At 49.5% G+C, this 24,246-nt stretch overlaps 1 protein-coding gene across 1 annotated transcript; it reads left to right on the top strand.

Moving 5' to 3' along the window:
- The first annotated feature begins 788 nt into the window (after window positions 1–788).
- LOC120540497 lies at window positions 789–24,164 on the top strand. Its single transcript, XM_039771337.1, has 23 exons — window positions 789–906; window positions 1,221–1,330; window positions 2,149–2,384; window positions 3,013–3,101; window positions 4,528–4,667; window positions 6,723–6,916; window positions 7,039–7,087; window positions 9,748–9,929; window positions 10,104–10,225; window positions 10,359–10,555; window positions 11,526–11,633; window positions 11,914–12,117; window positions 12,192–12,338; window positions 12,728–12,856; window positions 13,675–13,799; window positions 17,332–17,554; window positions 17,758–17,905; window positions 17,985–18,151; window positions 18,585–18,765; window positions 18,843–18,951; window positions 19,841–19,961; window positions 23,321–23,417; window positions 23,514–24,164. The coding sequence occupies exons 1-23, from the start codon at window positions 789–791 to the stop codon at window positions 23,909–23,911; spliced, it is 3,594 nt and encodes a 1,197-aa protein (XP_039627271.1). The 3' UTR covers window positions 23,912–24,164.
- The last annotated feature ends 82 nt before the right edge of the window (window positions 24,165–24,246 follow it).

Here is a 24,246-nt window from a genome sequence, read left to right on the forward strand (position 1 = left end):
CCTTTCGGTCTGCCTTGTGTCTATAATGCAGTGCCTTTCTATCTGTCGCTATCTATCCATGATATAGTGCCTTTTGTATCTGTTTGTCTGTCTCTAAATCTGTTGTAGTGCTTTGTCGCCTATGTATCTATATAGTGCCTGTCTGTCTGTCTACTTGTGTCGCCCCCTCGATGCCCACTTCTTGAAAGGCGTAACTCCAAAGCGCGTTCTTGTCCTTTAGTTGCCACGTTACGCACTCGGGTATCCAAGAAGAGCACAGGCGTCTCGAGCACGCGATCCGCTCGGGCACACTCCCAGGTATCCAGGGGCGGAGGGAAAGTCTCGGGCACGCGCTTCGTTTGGGCTCGCGCCCAGGTATCCAGGGGCGACGGGACGCTTCAACGGAGCAACTTGTCGCCGTGTTTTTTGTTTTTTTTTTTATAAGTCTGCGCCGTGACTGGTGGTCCTCGGGGGGCCCACGGTGGTGTTCAATGTGGAGTTCGAGGCTCTTCATTTCGTTGGCGGCCGTCCAGATTAAGAGAGGTGCGCAACACTGGAAATTGACAAATTGGTTTCAAGTCCGCTGAGAAGAATCCTAGTGAGGTGTGCACTGCTAAGTAATTCGCTTTAACAGTTGTGTTGTTGTTTCAGGTTTACATGACAGGTCAATGACGTACAGATCACCCAAATGTGTTTTGTTCAATTCAGATTTGCTCTGCTTGACGTTTTAAATTCACTGCACTGATTCGTTTTACTCGATCGCAAACCATGTGACCTGTAAAAGGGGCGACCGGGGCTCGAAATCAAAAATGGACAACCAGCTGTTCGAAGTGTCGGTGCTGTGCCGCCTTTCCGAAATGGCCAAACATGACGCGCGCCCACTGAGCTCCGGGCAGAAGATGACCGCAGCGGGCTGGAAGTGCCAGGGTGGGCTACGATAACATCCGAGGAGGTCGAGGTGGGCAAAGCGGCATGGCGACATCGGTCTGTCCGTTTTTTATCCCATTGGAGGGTCGCCAAATCCAAGGTCGAACTAATTTTGAAAAGCGGCCACCTGATAGGAGTGGCGAACCATGAAAAGGGACACGTGGCGACAGAAGGGTCTCCTACACTGGCACGCCACCCGCTGTTTGATGCTGGTTGTCCTCATAGCCCTGCTAGTCTAGGGTTCTGTAACTTTTATTTATTTTATTTACCAGCCTAAAAAGTCTCGAGTCGTCCCAGGATTTTTGTTATTATAGTACAGGGTGGTCCAGATCGTCTGGATGACTTTGATTTATGCCAGTTTGGCTCGAAGACGATTCTTCATGTCGTCGGTTCGCACACTTCTCGATGGTCCGGGATATTTCGGGTGAGTTTCTATTTAATAAATGTAATAAGTTAAAGCGTAATGAAAATTGCATAATTAGATCTGGACCACCCAATAGAGAGATGTATTCATTTTTGTTAAGGTGCCGCCTACACTTTTGGGTTGTGTGGTTCCCTTTAATTCTCGAAAGGGTCCTAAGTTGGGTCCTTGGGCTTCGAAGACGGTCCAGGGGCAAATCGTTCATGTCTGGTAAGGCTGCCATAGCAGGAGGCGAGCTGAGCCCTTTGTGTTACGCAGCGTACGACCCTTTCAAATCAGGAGACCACTGGGACGTCACAAATCTGCCGCCATCTATTCCGAGTTTTTTACTTTTTAAATGGAACCTGTTCTCGATCTCCATGAAAGATTCTTTAGGAAAACAAGCCTGGTTCTCCTACGGCGTCGCTCGGTTTTCAGGGTGTGCCCAGCAGGCCAATGCCCTTTAGCAGCAGCAGCTGAGCTCCTTCCTCCGAGGTGCCCGATCGTCGCTCCTCTCCATTCTCCACATTCTGCGTTTCGGATGTTTTTGCTCTTTGATCAAAAGGTTGAAGATGGGGTGAAAGTGAAGGCATCAAGACCACAAAGTCCATTTCTTTCGAAAATCCGATGACAAAAATGTTTGCCTTCTTTCAATTGGCTGCGATTGTTTCATGAGGACTAATTTACTGAGGAGGTTCAGCCCATGTGCAGTGAGCCCACTTTATAGCGCCTTTCATGCTCACAAGGGTCTCAAATGGCTATGACCATATCATGTATCTCCTTTCTTCCTCCTCCTAGTCTTCATTTTGTTTTTCTCTCATCTTTTTTTATTTTTTCTTCAGACCTGTGGAGCTCCACGCTCTCTAATGGCCACAAGCAGGACCACCGAGAGACCGGCGTTGCCCACCTCAAGTGAGCCAGCAGCCGCTCGCCATCTGAACGGACTGTGCAAATATGTCGTGGAGAAGAGACTTCAGAAGAGCCTGGAGAAGGCGTGTGTGGAAGTGATGAAGGGCACCGAGGTCCCCAGAAACCCGTACCCCGTGTTCGTCCAGAGGGCCCGCCAACAGGCCGAACGGTAAGTCTGGACCCCGGTGACGATAATGACATTTACACGCTGGTCCTCTTGATGGCCACATTCTCAGCTGTCTTAGGGGGGGTCTCATTATTGTTATTCAGGTTCTGTAGTTCAGTTTCTCTCGGAGTGGGTGGTCAGAGCGCCACTGCCCCACATGAAGCCCCTTCTCGCCCACCATCCCGCAGTCCTGACCGTCCTCCCACCCTCGTCCCCTTAGATCTCTCAACATCTTGTTCGCTTGTTCACCCCTGCTTGCTTATCCCAGGTTCCTGTTATCCCTGGTGGGTTTAGATGCCTCAATCAAGACCCCCAGGACACTAATGATGAAGCTGGCTGAACTTGTGATCAACGCCCGAGGGCCACTCTGTCAGACCACCGTGTGTTCCTAAGCCCCCCACCCTGCACCTGGGACACATCACCGCGGACCCCTAAATTCCCTTTACCACAAGCCTAACCCGTCTCTTTGGCTGCATTTCCGTGTATTGGTTTAGCAGACATTTTTTTTATCCAAAGTGACTTACAAAAGGGGTCAGCAAATCAAGCAGATATCAGTCTGGGGGGCTTTTCAGGAACAAGTAGGACTTTCACACTTATTTGTTTCTTTGTTATCCCCCCCACCCCCTTACAGAATCCGACTTTCTTCCTGGACCATCCTGGAGGGATTCCAAAGCTCCATGACCTTCCCCACGGAGCCCACCGCTCTTGGACACGTCGCAGGTGAGGCACCGCCATGTCGCTCCGCAGTTTCTATACGCCACTGTTCTTGACGAGAGGCCCACGGGGTAGTCATTGGAGGTCCAACTGGTGGTACGACCAAGCACAATGGTGGGCATGTGGTGGTCTGTGCTCGAGGATGATCACAGGAAGGCCCCCTTGTTGCACCTCAGCTTCCAAATGCCACACACGACAGGCCAAACGTCCGCTCCGATTCAGTGGTCTCTGTGTTAAAGGAGGTGCGGCGCTGCCCCCCTCGGCCAGCAGAGGGCACTGGTGTGCAGGCAAAGGTGCCAACGCCCCTCGCGTATTCAACGTCTCCTTAAAATGATCGGCAAACGCAACTTCGTTGTCCTAAACACGGATTTGAAGATCACCATGAAATGCGCGTTGCAGTCTCTCATGTTTGGAGGAGTCGCCGTTGTCCATCCGTCCATCCATCATCCAACCCGCTATAGCCTTACTAGAGGGTCACAGGGGGTCTGCCGGGGCCAATCCTAGCCAACACAGGGCACAAGGCAGGAAAGAAACCCTGGGCAGGGCGCCAGCCCACCGTAGAGTCGCCGTTGTTCTCGTCACAATTTAGCGCTTTGCCCAAAAGCCAAAAATGGTACATTAAAGAAAATTCTTTAGCATTTCAGTTTTGGTGTTGAGTATCTGATGTTCGTGTTCGCTGGTTGTGTTGTGGGATTAATGTGCCAACTGATCTTCACTTTTACTATGGCGTTTATTTAGTTGATGTTTTCTCACCCCCAGGGATGGGACCCTAATCCATCGTCCAACGGCGTGGTCACCCGAGGGTTACTGGTGCCCGTCTCCTTCCTCAGCCGCCATCCTACATCTCCGCGGTTCATCTTCCTCGTCCACCCTCCTCACGTTCACCTCGCCAGCCCCACTTGAGGTCAGAGGCTACGCCATCTCCCACCCACTCTGTGAGCCCACCCAAGGCAGGGTCCTCCCCGAGGTCGCTGGTGGGTGGATTTGGGCAGAGGAGCCAACCCGATGAGCGACCCCCTCAAGTGCTTCATCCTCTTCTTCTCGGGACGGCTCCATCCCTTATGGGGGTCTATGAAGCTCTGCGTCTCTCGCTCTGGTCCTGCACTTATTTATTTATTTATTTATTTTCCTGTCACTTCACTCCTCCGTCGTGCCACCTTTGTGAATACGCAACCTTCTTCAGGCTCACCCTGATGGACTTTTCTGAAATGCTGGCTTCAACTTTGACTAAATTAGCCCAAAGCTCTCAGGAACATCCAGTCCATCATCCCACCCATGACTGCCCCTCCGTGTCACCCACGGGCAGATACGGCAGCGAGGAGCCGACGGCCATGCAGCCTCTCGCTTGTGAGGTCCTCGCCGGTCGCTGCCTCATTTACATTTTTTTATTGTTTCTTTCCTTTTAAAAGTTTTTTTCTTTTTTGTTTGATAGGCTCTAAGGGTTTTACCCACGTCTGGGGCCACCCGGCGGTCCTCCGCTGTGTCTCCCCACCTGCCATCGAGCGGACCGCCTGGCTGATTGAAGACATCACGCCGCCGCTTTCCATTCTGCGCTGCAGCCAGCCCTACACGGTGAGTGCCAGGGTTTTCCGGGTCATTCCGGACTTTGAGCGCAATGTGGGATGCGCTTCGGGAACATCACGTGATCAAACCAGGTGGTCTGCAGTGTGTGAAATGATTGAGCAGACACAGAAAGAGGTTTGGGGGCCGCCACCCGTATACTTGAATCAGGCTGCCAAAGTGACAGATTGGCTCCAAATGACGGGTCACAATAGACTTCAGTCCAATAGGCAAACATGGCGGATTTAAAGCCGGGCAGGGCAAGTGACGTCATCGGAGCAGAAAGTGGAAAGTGACATCATCGAGTCCAGGCAAATGTTCCTGTGGTTGGTCTGCCGATGAAAAAGAGGAAGGCTCAGTGCACTCTGCCACCCCCTGGTCTGGCGCGGTTATCCCTTTGTGAGCCGTTCAGCTGCCTCCCCTGTGTCACACGTGTGTGACAAGTGCCTTTTAAAATGAGTGCGGCTTTTAAAGTACTTGACTCTGCAGCAAACCTCGGGGCTAGTCTGTCAAGTGGACGTCACAGAGAGAGCAGAGCAGACAGACAGACAGACAGGAGAGACACGGGCCACTGCCGGGCATCACAGGGCAAGACAATGGGTCACAACAGGAAAGAAAGGCTTAACACCGTAAATGGCCTTCACCTTATCAAGTATGAGGCGCAAGTGCAGCCCAAGTGGGGCATTCGCACAGCACATGGATTATAGACTTGACCTGCGGGGTCTTGATGACCTCCTACTGTGATGGTACCCTTAGGGACAATCTGAGGATTGTACTATCACCCAGGTTCACTTCACTATACATACGTACTGTATATCCACCTTCGTAAAAGGACAAGGGTCTGTGTGTCTGTCTGGCTGCTATGTCTCCAATCTATACCATCTGCTATGTGATTTGTAAAAGCAATGCTTATGTTTGTGATGCATTGTGTTTTTCATTCCAACAGATGGCGCATCACTAACATTGGCAGTAATAAAATGCATTGCGTTTTTTATTCCAACAGATGGCGCATTTTATTACTGCCAATGTTAGAGATGCGCCATCTGTTGGAATGAAAAACACAATGCATTTTATTATTGCCAATGTTAGTGATGCGCCATCTGTTGGAATGAAAAACACAATGCATTTTATTACTGGCAATGTTAGTGATGCACCATCTGTTGGAATGAACAATGCAGTGTATTTTATTATTTTTTGTGATGGAAGATGCCTTTGATAGAAAGAAAGCCAAGCATGAAGGGCAGGTGGGTGAGGTGGATAGATGGCCTAATGTGAGCCCATTGAAGTGGACCATAGAGGTTTTGCAGGCCAGTCTCTATACCAGAACCTCAAGATCTTTGGGATTCAGGACTGCACAATAGGAAGGTCATGAAGAATATCACAGCAGCTGCTGAGAAGGCTTCACAATAGCTTTGGGTTAAGCCCGGGGGATCCCTGAAGCATGCAGGCTACCTGGACACTAGCTGAAGTTTGTTCAACTCTGATTGGGTCACCCGGGTGAGGGTGTTTAAGACCTGAAACACCTGATGACCCCAAGTAACATCACTGATGATGTGTCCAGGCTGCACTGGAAGGTGTGTGGAAATGTGTGATGTGCCATCTGTTGGAACGAAAAAATGTGATGCATTTTATTGTTTGTGATGTCCAACAAAAAAAAAAACAGGTGCACAGCAGCAGAAACACAAAACGAAACCCAGATAGTCTGTATGGTCTTTCCAACAAAGGGAGTCAAACTCTGAAGAGCAATCACGGGTTCAGGTTGGAACCTTGCCTGGCGGTCTGCTCTTCCCAAAGTGAGACGATACCTCCCAGGAGTGGCTTGGCTTTGCAGTCGATGGCCAGAAAGGTGAGGCGTCAGTTGCCCTCACTGGTTGGTTTCTCCGATACAATACTGTTGATGACAGTGCCCCCTTATGTCCTGGAGTGGTAGTGCTTCCTCTGATAAGAGCAGATGGTGAGCCTCTGATGTGCTTATGTATTTATTTTTTTTTATTATTTATCTGTCGTTTTGTTCATACTTCACACCTGTTAATTCCTATACCACTTTATTTTTTTTCTCTTTCCCAGATCCAGGTGCTCCCGGCCCTCACTGGCCCGTCCATCTTCTCAAACACCCTCGTCCCTGCGCCCCACGAGCTCGCCATCCTCCAGCTGTACGTGATCGCCGGCCCAGACCTCGAGCGAGCCTCGGCGCTGTACGCGGACTGTGTCCTTGGCGACGTCCTCCGCACCGTCCAGCAGGGCCGCCACTACTTGCTCAGGTCAGCACGGGTGGGCAGTCAGCGGGCACGTCACCGTCTGGCACTTGGTATTCAGTACAGGAGTAAGTGAGTCCTCCCGTCTGCCCTCGTCGTTTCATGGCGTCTTTCTTTTTACCTCTTAGGGTGAAGGTGCCGTCCAGTTCCGAAGGACACTTTGACCTGTTCAGTAAGGTAGGGCCCACAGCGCGCTCGTATGTAGTATAATATGATATAGCGCCTTTCTCACTGAATGTTACCATTCTTAAATGACAGAGGAAAAGTGAGACAAAGAGGGTTGAGGTATAAAGTCTGAAAATCCCAATCAAGCACACAATTTCAGTTTTTGCTCTTAGTGAGAAGCTTAGACTAAAAGGCAGAGTCCGCAGTACCAGCATCATTCACAGAAGGACCCCGTCCATGCTGAGGCTCCCGAAAACACAGAACAGTAACCTGACCTACACTGGGCATGCGCACTTCAGCGGCAAATTCCATGAAGGTACGGCGCCGTGAAAATCAAAACTTCCGCGTGCTTTATGCGCTCTGGGCGGGACGTTCACTGCATTGAATAGCAGACCGAATTTAGTAAAGAAAACGTTAATGCGCGGATCACAACCGAGAGTAACGGTTCACCGAATTGGTGAGTGTCGCCTTGCCATTCGTTTAAAATACAACAGAGCTGATGCCTTTATTTATCTTAAGTTAATTGAAATAATGTAGCTGGGGCAGGTGTGACAGAAATAGTTTTATTTCTAATGACGATGGGGAAAGCAGAATACCATGAGCTACCAATCCTGCGTCTGCTTCTCTGACAACGAGCATTTGACATTTCAAGCACCAAAGTGCATCAACCTGAGTAATCCCCCAATCTAGGAGAATAGCTAGAGACCCCCTAATGAAATGTAATATACTGTATAAGCAGTACTTTCCATGAAACAACTGTACCTCACTTTACGAGCTCCGCGTTCATTCGCGAGAAGATTCCTTCTCAACAGTCCACAGCAATCGGAGCGCGTCTTGTATCGGACGGCATCACTAAAACTACCGCGATGTGCCAACAGGTTCGCGCGCGCGCGCCAGAGGATCGTCACCTTACTGCGCTGCCCTTTCGTGTCTTCCCGTCCTGTCACATGGTGAGCACCGCTGCATTCTGCGCTCGTCATTTCTTTCGCACCTCTGACGTCAGTCACGTAACGCCCACCAAATGCCCGGTGACGCCGCTACTGTGTTCACGTGTTCTCGCGCTGCCAACTTGTGACGTTTCACCTTCCAATTTCAGTGCGTTTACGTAGGTTTCCGTTCTGACTGTTCGGAACAGTGCGAGTACCAGATCGTCGCTGATTGGTTACTTGGTCTGCGGAAAATAAAATGCAATTCCAGATAAAACGTCATTTTTGTGGAAATAAAGGTAAAGACACTTCCGACCAAATACATTTCCACCAAAAATGGCATTTTTGGGACGACCAGGTTTATTTAAAATGAGCTGTGCGGGTTGAAACCGAAGAAATCAACATAGAGCTCAGCATTAACTTTGACAGAGCACCATACAATGGATATGTCTCTGTTATATGTCATTTGGCATGGGATTCATGACAGCAGTGTTAATGTGTGTGATGTGCCATCTGTCGGAATGACAAATGCAATGCAAATGTCTATGTTATACGTCATTTGATATGGGTTTTGTAAAAGCAGTGTTAATGTGAGTAGTGATGCGCCATCTGTTGGAATGACAGACATAGCAATGGGTCCGACTTCTAGACAGATACACAGACATTTATCCCTTTGTTATTTTAAATAATTGCATTAGGTGAAAAGTCGGCGTTTACGTCACAACTCTTAACAATTCAGGTAGCTTTGTTTTGTCTGAATCGACTGAAGTGTAATTCCGGGTTTGCCGGGCGTTCACGTGGTATTTCTGACTTGACGACTCCAAGCAGGTGAACACAGCGTATGGTTAAGATTAGGGTTGTGGGCGGGTCATCGGACTCTGAGGGCATTCCGTGATGTCCAGGGTGTCATGTGACCTCTGTCATTGCTATTGGTTGCCCTCGTTCCCGCCTTCTTTGATACAGCAACTCCCATTAGAAACCACAGCAGTATGTACAGTGAGGGCAGACTTGAAAATGAGCAAAATAATATAAAACTTGAATCTCACAAAAATTAAAAGATAAAACTGCAACATAAACCTGGAAATGAAAACACACAAAGGAAAACAACTACTAAACGTTGGCATGCGGCCTTCCTCACGGCTTTATGTGTAAATAGGGGCAGGCAGCCAGGAGACACTTTTTAGGAATCCTGCAGCAAAGGGCAAACCTGAAGAGACAAGGTGGCACCGGACCTGCAAGGGGGTGCCAGTCGCGTATTGAGGGGCTCTAAGTAAGTAAGGGGGTGGCCAGGACAAGCTGGCGTTCCTATTGAGATGCTGGCATGGCGGGTCCCTTGGTGTCAGTGACGTCCTCCTCTGCTGCTCTCCACACATCATGCTGTAGTAGAGAAGCTCTGAGAATACTAATCGGGCACCTCGGGGGGCCATTTTTCATTTTCACTAAGTGCCGGGGTCATCTCCGTTTTTTTTTTTCCACTGTGCAGACTCTGAGAGCCTCATTAGCCCTCACTGAGATGGCCATTTGTCTGTGTCATGCTGCATTTAAGAGGGCTGAGACGGGTGGGCTTGGGGACAGATAAGCGTTCAAAACAAATCGAAGCCAATGAGGGCAGACCCCTGAGAATGTCCCGAAGAGAACTGCTCTGCTCCTCTTGTCTTGGTCTAATATAGCGCCTTTCCTGACGGACGCTGCCCGTCACGCTTGTAGAGGAGCTCAGCAGCGCTGACCTCACTGCTCTCTCATCAGGAGGAGGTGGAAGCCCGCAGGTCAGCCTTCTTGTCCGGCGTCCAAAGGTCCTTGAAGACGCAGCTCCCCGTGCAGGCCGACTGTGTGTGGAGGGCGGACCCCCAGGGCACAGCTTTTCAAGGAGGAGTTAAGCTTTACAGCCTTTGTGTCCTTCAGACGGCAGAGACCCTGGGAGGTGAAAAGTGAGTTTTTCAAGAACTTTCCTTTCAGCAGAAGCTCCTCATATCTGTTGGCCACCACTGCCCACCTCCTGCTTCCCCCCAGTGGTTGTGGAGCCCCAGTCTGTGCTGCCCTCACCCTTCAGGTTGGTCATGTTGAGATGCGTCTCCCCTCTAAGGACACCTTTTCTTTTTCAGGGTCCTGGACTTTTCCGAGTGTCCCCTCATCCACTTGTACTCCAGTGTGTTCCTCCATCAAGCGCACGCGGAGGCTTATGTCCGGATGTTCCTGCCAGCAAAGGGGCACCCTGGCCCCACAGGCAAGTGGCGTTCACCCCCTGTAAGGCCTAAGCAGGCTGGCATTCTGGTGGGCTACAAGGCAAAACTCCAAAACTGGGGGGTCGCACTGCTGATGCGTATCTCGTGTGATGCAATGCTTGCGTGTTTTCTCAGTGCGCCATGGAGAGTCTGGGGGGTGGTCTCCTGCTCCACGGGGTGACCCCATTGGGCCAATTCGGGACACGTTCCTGAAGAAGCTGGCTGCTCTGCACCCGTCCCGACAGCCATTTCTCGCCGCCCACTTGTGCATCCTGATCCTGCTTCTTGAACTTGGAGACCACGGCAATGTGAGCGAAGACCAGCAGCTGGAGGTAGGGAGCTTCGCTTTTGATGATGATGATGATCAGCTTCTCTTCGCTCCTTCCTCTTCCTCTTGTTGTGTCACACTGTCCTCAGTCTCCATCTCATCTTCATGCTCTTCGTCGTCACACTTTCCAATGTCCCACTCCTTGTCACATCTCCTTTGTCTTTCATCTCCAAAATGCTAAGGTTCTTCAAACTGTCCTTCCTCCTCAGTGTTTACTTCATTTCTTCTTCTTCTTCTTCATCTTTATTTTCTCGCCCTGCTCATTTACCTGCATGCCGTCCTTCATCTCCTTAGCCCCCATTTCCTGTCAGCCCCTCCTCGTCCTCCTCCTCCTCAGTGATGTCCTTCATATTCTCCATGGTTTCCATTCTTATGGCACAGTCCTCCTTCACTTCAGACCGGCGCCCCAGGCCTTCATTTCATCTCTCGGACATCACATTGATCTTCACCCTCAGGCAATTGGCAACGAGTCTTCATGTTGTACAAGTTGTCCTCACTCGTGACACGTCTCATGTCATCAGTGGTTCTTCCTTTTTCCTCCACACTGTTCCTCCAGGACTGTTCCTCCTCAGATTGTCCTTTTCTCCATTCGTCTCCATCGCCATAGACGTTCATAGTTTCTTCCAAATGCTGCTCGTCTTCCTGTTGTCCTCATTCCCAGTCCATATTAATTCTCTGGACCTACTAATACTTTGCTTCCATTGCAACCTTTTGGTTTTCCCAGATTCATCTTTGACTGTTGATGTCACACCGGTATCCCCCTTCCGGTCTATCGTTATCCCGCTCTTCCTCACTTACCATAGGCTTTGGTCATCCTTCTGTTTCACTTGACCTCCTCTCCAATGCTATGGATTCTCACCCCATCCCATCATCTAAAAGATGCCAAATGATCATCTTTTTCATCTTCCTCATCATGGCCAGATCTTTTTCTTCATCTTCATCTTCATCGTCATGATGTTTGTTGTTCTCCTCAGCCCCTGAGACAGATCAATGCCTTTCTTCATGGTGCCGCCTGTCAGCTTTGGACAATCCGCAGCCTCTGTAGGACCATCTGCCATCTTCTTCTCTCTCGTCAGACTGAGGTGAGTTGCTCTAAGAGGCCCACCTTGGCTTTTCTCTAATTTAATTGTTGATAAGGAGGCATATTTGCTAGAAAGCCCAACAGCCTTTGTGCCACTCTGCCATAGCTCAGGGGCTTCATGTGGTTCCTGAGTTTGTGCTTTCACTACGTGAGCGGTCGCCATCCCAGGTGGGTTTGGTGGTCACGTCAGAGGCCGGACTCCGGCTCCATTGGGTCAAGAGCTTCCTTACACACTCCAATTCTGACCGCATCAGTCCCACATGTGCTTCTCTGATCCACAGGGTGACAGTAAAGAGGCCTGCCAGGCGCTGGCAGCGAGGCTAAAGACCCTGATGCAGGCCTTCCTCAGCCAGGCCCACAAGGAGCATGAGGGGGTCTCAAGCGACTTCCACGTTATGACCCGAGTCCTGAACTGCTCTCTGGACGCTCTGTTGGCTGACTTGAATTCCAGTTCCTCCTTGAGCGCTCTGGACAAATGGACACAGGTGAGCCCCTGGTTGCCCTTTTCATCACGTTGATGCCCCCGGGTCACTGAAATGCTCTCCTCTTCTACACACAGTGGTGGGCTTACAGTGAAGCACTGGGCTCTCAGCTCATGGCTGACACCTTCCCGTGGGTCCCCATCCTCACTGACCTGAAAAGGATTGCTGACCAGAGGATGAAGAAGCCCAGACGGGATCGGACCACGGCGAGCAGACCAGTGCTGGTGAGCGACTTCCATTTCCAGCTATCCTGAGCTCCTCAGACCTGACGGTGTCCACACAGGCGAGGACAGATTGGTAACTGCAGAACATTCATTTTTAATCGGCGCTTCCACTAATAGTGGCTCTCTATTTGCCAGTGCGCCATGTTAATAATTTCCTTCTGATGATGATGATGAAGCAGTCGGCAGGACCCCTAAGGCCTAAGCTGTGACTTGAATGCTACAACTTTGGGAAAACTTAGAAGTGTTTGTGTTTCAGCTGGGCCAGGGTGCACTGCAGACATACGGGTCCCCATGATGCCAATGTGGCATGGCAAGAAATGAACAGCTCAATGCCCACCTGCCCAGCTCTGCACCACTAAATCCATTGTTTTTCTTGTTTCTCTAACAAGCAGGCCCCCACAGACCAGCGGCTCATTTCTGAGGATCTCCTTTATGGACGGATGCCCGTTTATAACTTGGAGACGGCGGGCAAAAGGCAAAATGGAGGAGATGTTGGTCTCGATGCCAAGTTCACTCAGGTGGGTGCTTCACTTTCTTCTCTGGAGGAGAAAAGAATCAAAAGAGCCACCATGAGTGCATCCACAATGAACCGCAAGCAAGGGACTGTGAGTTGTCCCCACCTTTCTAGAGCTGAGGGTAGATCCTGACGGTGATGGGCAGGTGGGGAACCTCCCCCCAAAACACAGTGGGGGTATTTTGAGAAACAGAATCCAAATAATCAACAAAGTTAACAAAAAAGAAAAGGAACACAAATGAGAGTAGGGGACGCCAGCCAGGTGGGTATCCCGTCCTGAAGTGGGACAGTCCAGTGCCAGCTTGTTTTGCTTGCATTTTGGGACTTTATTTTGCTGCCGGTTGCTATGCTGTTGCTAGGTCAGCTCAACCAGAAGCACTCGGCATGTGACATCAGCAGACCCGTGGTATGAAGAGCAGCGTCCCTCACCGCGAGGTGGTCCGAGGTTGGGGATTCAGCTTGTAGGTCGGGTGTTTAGTTCTGATGCCCGATTGATTACCTGCTTTGGATTTCTGACTGCGCTTTTTGCTCTTCTACCTTGGCTCTGGTTACGTGAAGTTTGGATTTCCGATCCTCTCGCTCCGTTTCCTGACTCCGATTATTGTCTCCACTCCTGGGTTTTGTTTATTTGACCCTTGGACCTCCGCTGACCCCCCTTTGCTTGTTTCCCTCAGCCTTGTTCTGTTTTCCCGATTCCAGTCCTTTAAGTTGCCTGCCATCTTGCGCACTTCAGAGAGTGTGTGTGTGTGTGTGTGTGTGTGTGTGTGTGCTTTTGAGATTGTGCCCCTGCCCCCTCATCTTATTGTGTTTTGTCCCCCCCAGTATCTGGTGGACTGCCGACTGGACCAGCACTGGCTCAACTGCTTACAAGACATTCTGGGTGCCAACCCTCTGCCTGCCAACCCCTACCCACGTGTGGTCAATGAGTTCAGAAGGGCAGTACTCAGGTGAGTGCTGGGAAGGGGGGGTACACCACCCACTCGGTGATAATGGTGGGCCAGACCAGTCATCCCAGTTTTGGGCTGTTCTTGCACCCCTGGATTCTTTTTCCTACTCTGATGATGATGATGACCGCACTCTGGGCTGGAGCCATCTTGTTTGTCTCCCTTGAGGACGCTGCTGTTTTGCTCCATTTTCCACAGGCTGTTTATGTCAATGCAGTCCTACACTCGGGAGAAGGGGGGTTTGGGGGGGGAGCCGGGGTTTACTGAAATAGAAGCTGGTGGGATCAAAGGTGACCTGCCGCACTGGAACTCAAGTTGGTTACCTGGCAGTACAGAGGAGAGGAGAATGGGGGCACCAGTGGAGACCCTCCAGGGTTGGTCCTCAGCACCTCACCTCTTCTGGTTTACATTAATGCCACTGATTCTGGTGTAGGTAGGAAATCTGTGAAAGTCGCAGGCGACACTGAAATTGGAGGGATGGCAGACACTGAGGAGGACCTGGGTGGGCTTCAGGACGGGACGAGCATCTTAGAAAAGTGCAAAGTGCTACAGGAGGGCAATAGGAGCATCCATTATAAGTGCAGGGTGGCAGACACTGAGCTACAGGAAGAGACCTCAGGGAGGATTTAGGGGTCTATGTTGACAAAACAGTCTCGTCATCTGAGCTAAAAAACGCAAATGAAATGTCAGCCAATATTATAAAAAGTGTCAAACACTTACGCTGCGACTGTAGGGGGCACTAGGGAGACCACAACTGAAGTACTGTGCGCAGTTCTGGTCACCGTGACACAAGAAAGATGTAGCCGTGCAGTGGGGGGACAACGAGGGGCATCCCAGAATTGGAGGCCATGTCCTACTGTGATAGCCTGGGAGAATGAAACCTGATTGGTCTCGAGCAGGGGACACGGGGGGGACGGGGGGGTTCTCATCCAGGTCTTCAAGATTCTCAAAATGCCAAGAGCCCCAAAATGCGTCCAAACATGGCCACTAGAGGTCAAACATGGAGTCTCTATAAATAAACGATGTATTCTTCTATTCTTCACAAAACTGCTTGTAGGAGTGAAGGTCTGTAGGAACCTAAAAGGCAATCCAAAGCAAAAAAACAGAAATACGTCAAACCAACACAGTAAACGCAGGATAACTCGCCAACTCCCATTCAAAATGAAGCACCAAGAACTGCGGGAGACCCTCCAGATTTATAGGGAGGAGGGCAACTCTTGTCCGTGATTGACAGGTGGCCCCACCTCTAGGGGAACCACCACAGAATACATGAAACAGAACCTCGGCAGATGAAATACATAAAGAAAATAAAGAAGAATGCACATAAGAAACAAAAGTAACATCAATCTTCTTCTTCTCCCTTCGGCTTCTCCCTTTAGGGGTCGCCACAGCAGGGCATCTTCTTCCATATCTTTCTGTCCTTGTCATCTCGCTCTGTTACACGCATCACCTGCATGTCCTCTCTCACCTCATCCATAAACCTCCTCTTAGGCCTTCCTCTTCTCCTCTTACCTGGCAGCTCGATCCTTCGCCCCCTTCTCCCATTATACCCAGCATCTCTCCAAACCAACTCAATCTCGCCTCTCTCACTTTGTCTCCCAATCATCCCACCTGAGCTGACCCTCTAATGTCCTCATTTCTAATCCTGTCCATCCTCATCACACCCAATGCCAATCTTAACATCTTTAACTCTGCCACCTCCAGCTCTGTCTCCTGTGCCATCATCTTCAGCTCATATACCATAGCTGGTCTCACTACCATCCTGTAGACCTTCCCTGTCACTCTTGCTGATACCTGTCTGTCACAGATTAGTCCTGACATTCTTCTCCACCCACTCCACTCTGCCTGCACTCTCTTCTTCACTTCTCTTCCACAATCCCCATTACTCTGTACTGCTGATCCCAGATATTTAAACTCATCCACCTTCACCAACTCTACTCCCTCATCCTCACCATTCCTCTGCCGTCCCTCTCATTCACACACATGTATATTCTGTCTTGGTGGTCCTACTGACCTTCATTCCTCTCCTCTCATATCTCCAACTCTCCAGGGTCTCCTCTACTTGCTCCCTTCATTCCTCTCCTCTCATATCTCCAACTCTCCAGGGTCTCCTCTACCTGCTCCCTACTATCGCTACAGATCACAATGTCATCGGCAAACATCACAGTCCACGAGGACTCCTGTCTAATCTCATCTGTCAGCCTGTCCATCACCATTGCAAATAACTAAGGGCTCAGAGCCGATCCCTGATGTAATCCCACCTCCATCACTCCTACCGCAGACCTCACCATGGTCACACTTCTCTCGTTCATATCCTCTACCACTCTTGTGTACTTCTCTGCCACTCCCGACTTCCTCATCCAATACCACAGCTCCTCTCAGTCACCCTGTCATATGCTCTCTGCTGGTCCACAAAGACGCAATGCAACTCCTTCTGTTCTTCTCTCTACTTCTCCATCAACATCCTCAGAGTAAACATCTCACCTGTGGTGCTCTTTCTTGGCATGACACCATCCTGCTCCTCACTAATCATCACCTCACTTCGTATCTGAGCTTCCACTACTCTTTCCCATAACTTCATGCTGTGGCTCATCAATTTTCTCCCCCTGTAGTTACTGCAGTCCTGCATATCCCCCTTATTCTTAAATATCGGCCCACCAGTACGCTTCTTCTCCACTCCTCAGACTTAAACACGAATTGGAACCTCGGCCAGGGAGGAACTCTTGACACTCTTGAGCCTCCTCAATCGAGAAGATCCAGCAGAATTCTTTCAGTCTTCAACGTGAATTGTGTACCCGCTGACACCTAGTGGAGATCAAGGGGAAGTGCATGTAGGACTGAAGTCGGGAAGCACTTCTTGACACAAAGCATTGTGGGAAACGAGCAAACAGCTGAGTCGGGGAGATGAAGAAGAAACCTTAAGAACCTTTAAGAAGGGTCTGGATGAGATATTAGGACAGCTTAGCTATTAGCTAATGAAAGAAGCTTGACTGATTGAATGGTCTCCTCTTGTTTGTCAGATATGTTCTTTGTATACCGTTGTGCGCGCACACACACACACACACTTGTGTTCTTCTGCGACTCCCACGACTCCCAACACAATTTTTTTACAACAACATCTCAAGGGAAGCCTGCTGTGGGAGAAGTGCAGTTCAGGCCTCAGTCACCAGAAGGCGCCCTTCTCTACTATACAGAGAACTTTATTTGTCCCAGAGGGTAATTTGACTCAATAAATAGAAAAATCAGAATCAAGAAGAAAAACCTTGAGAAATGCAGAGCTTGTGGCCCTCACATCTTATTGTTTACAGCCCGCCTGATTTGTAAGCCCCCTGCCCAAAAATGCACATCCTGGTGCCCCCTAATGGACAGACAACAATTTTAAAGCCAGAGCACCTGCCAATATACACACATGATACAGTCTGCCCAGAGGTCCCACATGTCCATCACTAATGTGACTTTGGTTCATCTCTAATTTTATTTATTTATTTCATTTATTCTTTTGGATTCCTTTCTTCTGCTTCCCTGGACCCCCCAGAATGGACTTGTGGGGTGAGCCCAGCAGCCGTCTCTTGCATCGTATCCTGTCGAGCCAGCCCACCCTGTGTGAGCGGGGTCTTCGCATTTACCGATGTCCTGGGGGTGAGGGCTTTGGCTTGGAGAGTGCCACCAGAGCCACCCACCCTGAGCTGCTTGCCAAGGCGCTCCGCAGGCTGCAGCTTCTGGAAAGCCCTCCACCGCAGGCGGCCGGTGGTCTACAGGTACGTGCATGTTAAATAATGTAAATGTGCCATACTATGTGCCGCCACCTGAAGGGCAGAAAGTATGCCCATTGTTGGCTAAGTCGCACATTCTCTGTAGCCACCCAAATATAAAAATGACAAAGTCCCAGTTGACGGGGCATCAAAGTACCATGAGGTAGAAAGTGTTTGACTCGATGCTTTGGTGGTCTTTGTCCTCTCAGGTCACCACGAGTTTGGCTCTGCACGCCCCGGGGTCCTGGCTTGGTACTCTCACTCCGTTCCTCTGCTCCCTGGAAGTGACCGAATTCTGCTACATCACAGCACCACCTGGCTGTCTTCCTGAGGTTCTGCAGGCCTATGCCAAGACTGGTAAGCAGGTCCCCCTCAATCGAGGCCGAGCGCGGGTTCACCGGGTGACAGGAGTGTGACATTGTATGCTTCTCTGCAGTGCATCACCAGCTGTGTGAGCTCGGGCGCAGGTCCAGCTTTGCCCCGTGTGGAGTCTTCTTCGGCAGTAAAGAAAGGTGGACACTGGATAAGGTCATCAACTTCCCCTTTGCCTTCAGTGAGGACTTCATTCAGGCCATGCAGGCCAGGCAGGAGGTCTACCTCAAGGTAATTCTGCTGGGGGGTGCTCTGCTTTGTAAGCCCCCTCATGTCCTGTCCCCTGTGGTCTCCTCAGTTGATGGCCGGTTTGAGGCTGTTGTGAAGTTTGGCTCTGTAAGTGAAGGTTGCCCCTCACAGACCTTGCAGAACACCATTTTTGGGGTCATTGGAAATCTTATTGGATAGTCAGGGGCCTTGTGAGGACCTGAGTTTGAGATGATCCATGAAGGCAGAACCCTGTAGAGGCAAACACACACCCTGGGAAGACCTGAGACCCCCAAAGTCTGTCAGTTGCAGACCACCAAGACATTCACTTTCGAATGCATTTTGACACATAAACAACCCGAGAAGACTCGGACCCTCCAAAACCTGAGCATTGGGACAGGTGGTCTTTAGATCTGAGAGCTCTAGATGTCCCTGCTTTGCTGTTTTTCCCCCACAGGTACTCCTGATCCCCTCTCAACCAGACTGGAGGTTTGTTCCCCTGGTGAAGCACTTTGTCTTGTACTATATGAGCCCCGGGACACACGACTGGCTCTGTTTTCCTCATCATGAGCCCACCACAGTCTACCAAGTTGTGTTCCAAACCCTTGAAGAGGCGGTCTTCCACGTTAGGATGGTGGGTACGTAACCCAGAGGTATGAAAGTCACCCTGCACTTCTGCTTCCAGAAAGTTCACTGTGCTTGTTTTGTCCTCCAGGGCCACCAGGTGACCCTTTCAGCTGTGCCAACCTGCAGGTGTTGACCACCCACCTCGATCCACAGATACAGCAAAACCTGAAGAGAGGAGACCTCCTGCAGGCATACAGGTAACTGGGTGGGAGGTGTGGGAATAGCCAGGGGCTTCATGGGACAAACATGTCCAGATGGGTAGAGGGGCGTAGGACACCAGTTCACCAAAGGAGCCGATTAACGATAATTTAACGGCAAAGGTGGAGCGAGTGAACATCAAGGAGTTGATGAGGTGGATGAATCACACGTCCAGTAGCTCCTCTGGTCACAGGCGTTTGGTCCTACATTGGCCCCAAGTCCGTCAGTCTGGTCCATAACTGCTGTTAAGCCCACGGACGTACGACACTCGCCCACCCCTGCCAGATGGACCCTTCCATGGCACCAAAGGCTTCAGTCTGCTACTAAAGGTTCTCCGTCTGTCCAGCTGGTGGCACTTTTTTGTGTTTCATAGTTTGGCTGTTCTACTGATGCCCCCACCACACACACCAGTTTAAGCTTCCATTGGTTTTCCAATCATTCTGCGTTGTCGATGCCAATATTGATATGGTTTCTCCAATGAGGACCACCTCGCACATGCCAACTGCATCTACCACAATCCAGTTAAACATCACAGCAAACAAGGCCTCTTCCCATTGGCTCAACAGGCCAGCACTAACAAACTGCACAGCCTGATGGGATTTGTAGTTCTTTACCAGGAGGAACTGCCATAAGGGGATGTCTGTGGGGCCTGTTCAGGGGTGTGCATCCTGACCAACCAGTAGGACTCCCCCTGGTCCTCCTAATGTAGGGTTGGAATGACCCACAGAAGTATGGCACATATGCTGTTTTACAAAAATAATAATATAGCGCCTTTCAGATCTACCGCTTCCAGCAAAATAAATATACAGTATTTTTATATTCTTTTATGGTGTAGATGATAATGGAGGTGGGTCACAAAGCCTGACTTCTTTCTGTCCTCCCCAACAGACTCCTTGCTCTCCGAGGTCTGACCACCAAGGAGGACGGCTGCCTGCCCGCTTGCTGGAGGATGCTGCACAGCATGTCGGCTCAGCTGGAGTACCTGAGAGGCCTCAGTTCCACTCTGCAGGTCAGTGACAGCCATGTTAGGCGATGAGGACTTCAGACCACCGTTGAGTTGTGCATATGTGACAGGCTTGTGAGCCTCCGTTGGATAAATGGGCTTAAGAAGTGGTGGGTGCAAGATGTTTGGGGGGGGTGGGGGGAAGGTGAGAGAAGGGAATGAGGATGAGGGCTGTGAGTAGTGTGGAAAATACGCATCCAGCTGACAGGACAACAAAATGCATGGACGGGGAGTGGACGACACAACCAGAGGAGCAGTCACAGGCCAAGCAGAGGGGGTCAGAGGCAGGGAACCAATAAACGACAAGAAACAAGGCACAACATCAAAACAAAACCAGGCAGTGATGGTCCAGGCCACCACAGGTCACTTTTTTTTCCTTAAATGGCCAGCAGGACAGAGGACTTGTTTCTGACAGATTTAATCTTAACCTCAAATGTCAATGTTGGCTCACCACCATCTTCAACAGCACTTGTGAAGTGATGTCCATTCGGACAGCAGCTCTGTGAAGTTTGAGGACGTGTTGTGGGTCCTAATGATAATCTTAGATGATGGAGGATGAGCCTGAGATGCTTTACACAGTTTGAGGACAAATAGTGGGCCCCTGGGAGACCCCCATCGTAGATGACAAAAGATAAGCTGGAGAAAATCTCTATGTTAAGAGGTTCTGTGGAATCTGAGGACATTTGCTGGGCTCTTGTGACAATCCCATAATAGACAAGAAGGGATGAGCTGAAGAAGGTCTAACTGATGGAAGTTGTATGAACTTGTAGTGGGCCCTTATGTGCTCACCATGATAGGCGATGAAAGACGAGCCACAGAAAGTCTGTAGGACGGACATTCCATTGAATCTCAGGACAGTCCTATAATACATGATAAAGGATGAGCTGGACAAAGTCTACATGGCAGAGGATCAATGGCATCTGAGGACGTGTGCCTATGATGACCCAATAACAGATGATGAGGGATGAAAGTCTATTTGATTAAAAGTCTCTGGCATGTCAAGACATGTGGTGAGTGGGTCCTTCTCACAGCTTATAATAGAAAATGGAGGATGAGCTGGAGAAAGGCCTGTTTGATAGGAAGTGTGTAAAACCGAGGACGTTTAGTGGGCCCTTCTGAGTATCCCATAATAAGCTTGAGTACGTCTATACAATAGAAGCTCTGTGGAATATGAGCAGATTTGTGTTGCTCTTAGGACAATCCCATACTAGACGATGAGTGATGACTTACAGAGGGTCTGTTTGATAAAAGGTCTACAGAAATTGAGGACACCTGGTGAGCCCTTATGACAATCCTTTAATAGATAATGGAGGATGATCTGGAGAAGGCCTGTTTGATAGGAAGTGTATGAAACCCTAGGACGTGTAGTGGGCCCTTCTGAGTATCCCATAATAAGCTTGAGTACGTCTATACAATGGAAGCTCTGTGGAATATGAGGAGATTTGTTGGACTTTTAGGACAATCCTATACTAGATGATGAGTGATGAGGGTCTGTATGATAGAAGGTCTACAGAAGCAGAGGACACCTGGTGGGTCCTTATGACAATCCTACAATAGATAATGGAGGATGAAATAGTGGAGGTCTGTTTGATGGAACGTCTATGGAATCTAAGGACATGTAGTGGGTCCTTCTCACAGCTTATAATACTGTAGATAATGAAGGATGAGCTGGAGAAGGCCTGTTTGATAGAAAGTGTATGAAACCCGAGCACGTGTAGTGGGCCCTTTTGAGAATCCCATAATAGATGGTGAAAGATAAGCTGGAGAAAGTCTCTAGGTTAGAGGTTCTGTGGACTCTGAGGACATTTGCTGGGCTTTTGTGACAATCCCATAATAAGAATGGATGAGCTGAAGAAGGCCTAACTGATAGAAGTTGTATATACTTGTAGTGAGCCCTTAAGAGCTCTCCATGATAGGCGATGAAAGACGAGCCACAGACAGTTTACAGGATGGACATTCCATGGAAACTCAGGACAATCCCATAATAGACGATGAAGGATGAGCTGGACAAAGTCTACATAACAGAGGATCAATGGAATCTGTGGATGTTTGTCCAGTGCCTATGACGAGCCAATAGTAGATGATGAGGGATGAAAGTCTATTGGATTAAAAGTCTCTGGCATTTGAGGACATGTGGTGAGTTTGTGAAACCTGAGCATGTGTAGTGGGCCCTTCTGAGAATCCCATAATAAGCTTGAGTACGTCTATACAAAGGAAGCTCTGTGGAATATGAAGATGTTTCCTGGGCTCTTAGGACAATCCCCTACTAGATGATGAGTGATGACTTACAGAGGGTCTGTTTGATAGCAGGTGTATGGAATTTGAGGACACCTGGTGGGTCCTTATGACAATCCTGTAATAGATAATGGAGAATGATTTAGAGGAGGTCTCTTTGATGGAACATCTATGCAATCTGAGGACATGTAGTGAGAAGCAAAATAATAGATGACAAAAGCTAAATTAGACAAAGTCTCCATGCTAGAGTTTCTGTGGACATTTGCTGGGCTCTTTATGACAATCCTGTAGTAGATGATGGAGGTTGACTTAGATGAAGTTTATATGGTAAGAGTTTCTGTGGATATTTGCCCAGCACAGATGACAACCCAATAATAGATGATGAGGGATGAGCTACAGAGCGTCTATCTGGTAGAAGTTCTCTAGAATTTGCGGACAGTGGGTCCTTATGACAATTCCATAATAGATAAAGGAGGAAGAGCTATGGAAGGTTTATTTGATAGAACACCTATGGGATTTGAGGACAGGTAGCAGGACCTCCTGAGACCCCTGTACTAGATGATGAAAGTTAAGCTTGACAAAGTCTTTTGGATGAACCTTCTATGGACTCGGAGGATGTTTGCTGGGCCTTGATCACAATAACATATTCGATGATGGAGAATCATCTTGAGAGAATCCATTTGAGAGAAGTTCTGTAGAATGGGAAGGTATTTAGTGGACCCTTAAAAGACAATGGAGGCTGACCTAGAGCAAGTCTGTTTAATGAATGTTCTCCAGAATCTGAAGGCTTTTGCTTGGGCTGTATGACAATTCCATCAATAAATGATGAGGTGCCAAACATCATGAGGAGCTTCACTGAGGTAGAGAGGGTCTCCATGATGGTCAGTGATCAGAGCTCTGCCTTTGCCTGATGTTAAGTGAGCCCCTCTACACATTTTTCTATCTTGGGGGCTTCTATGAAGGTTGGCGACAGTAGCAGGTGACTCCCATGAGGATTTTCAGCATTGACTTAGATAAGCCAATGCATAGATTTGCTCGGAGGTGTCTGAGAAGTGTCTGGTTTCAGATTTAGGGGTCTCTGCAGGTTGGAAGAAGGCGACGACACAGCACAACTTGTTTCTTTTCCGTAGGATTACATTGCAATGAACCGAAATGCCAAAATTGCCAAAAGGAGAGCAGAGGACAGAGATGACAGTGTGACCGCCCTGAAGGATAACATTCATTTCGGTAAGACATTCGAGGTGACAGCTCAGCCCTGGGACATGTGGGGCTCATGAAAAGAGAAAGCCAGGATCAAAAACTGGCCTTGTTCCATTTTTTCAGATGCCATGTTGGCCAGTTATAGGGACATCCTGAAGATGACGCTGGAGAATCCCTGCTGTCTGTCAGCCCCGGGGCTGCGCGAGTCCCTCCTGCAAGGCTGGTCTGTGGACAGAGCTGATGGAAAGATGGAGTCCTGGCCAGTGGATGTGCTGGATGAATGGCTCAAGAACACCTCCTCGGCCTGTCAGGCCCTGGCGGACGCCACTGCCTCAGATGTGCACGCGTTGTGCCCGGAGATCGCAGTTCTTCTGGACAATCTAGAGAGGCCAGCGGTGAGGGCTCGCATCCACACTGCCACGCCACCCAAACTGGAGGTCATGCCCGCTCCAGCTCCAGTCGTGGAAAGTGACAAACCAAAGACCTTCCCGAGTGTCCGCCGAGCTCTGGAAAGCTGGTGAGAGCAGTCAGGCCCTGTAAGTGCACAACCAGTAGGGGGCTCCCTCTGCGTGCCTCGCTCATAGCAAGTCCTGTGGCTCGCGGCCTGACGTTGTGTTATCGTCTCGGATTGTCTTCATTTTTTTGTGGAAATTTTGATACTTATGCACCTAATTTGTATTTTTTTTTTCTGTCCAGAGCATTACTGTAATTTTTACTATATCAATAAAATGTTTTATTTTTACTATTGTTGTTATGTTGGGGGCGGCACGGTGGCGCAGTGGTAGTGCTGCTGCCTCGCAGTTAGGAGACCCTTAAGGGTTCGCTTCCCAGGTCCTCCCTGCGTGGAGTTTGCATG

This window comes from Polypterus senegalus, chromosome 12 (assembly GCF_016835505.1).
Source record: "Polypterus senegalus isolate Bchr_013 chromosome 12, ASM1683550v1, whole genome shotgun sequence".
NCBI lineage: Eukaryota > Metazoa > Chordata > Cladistia > Polypteriformes > Polypteridae > Polypterus > Polypterus senegalus.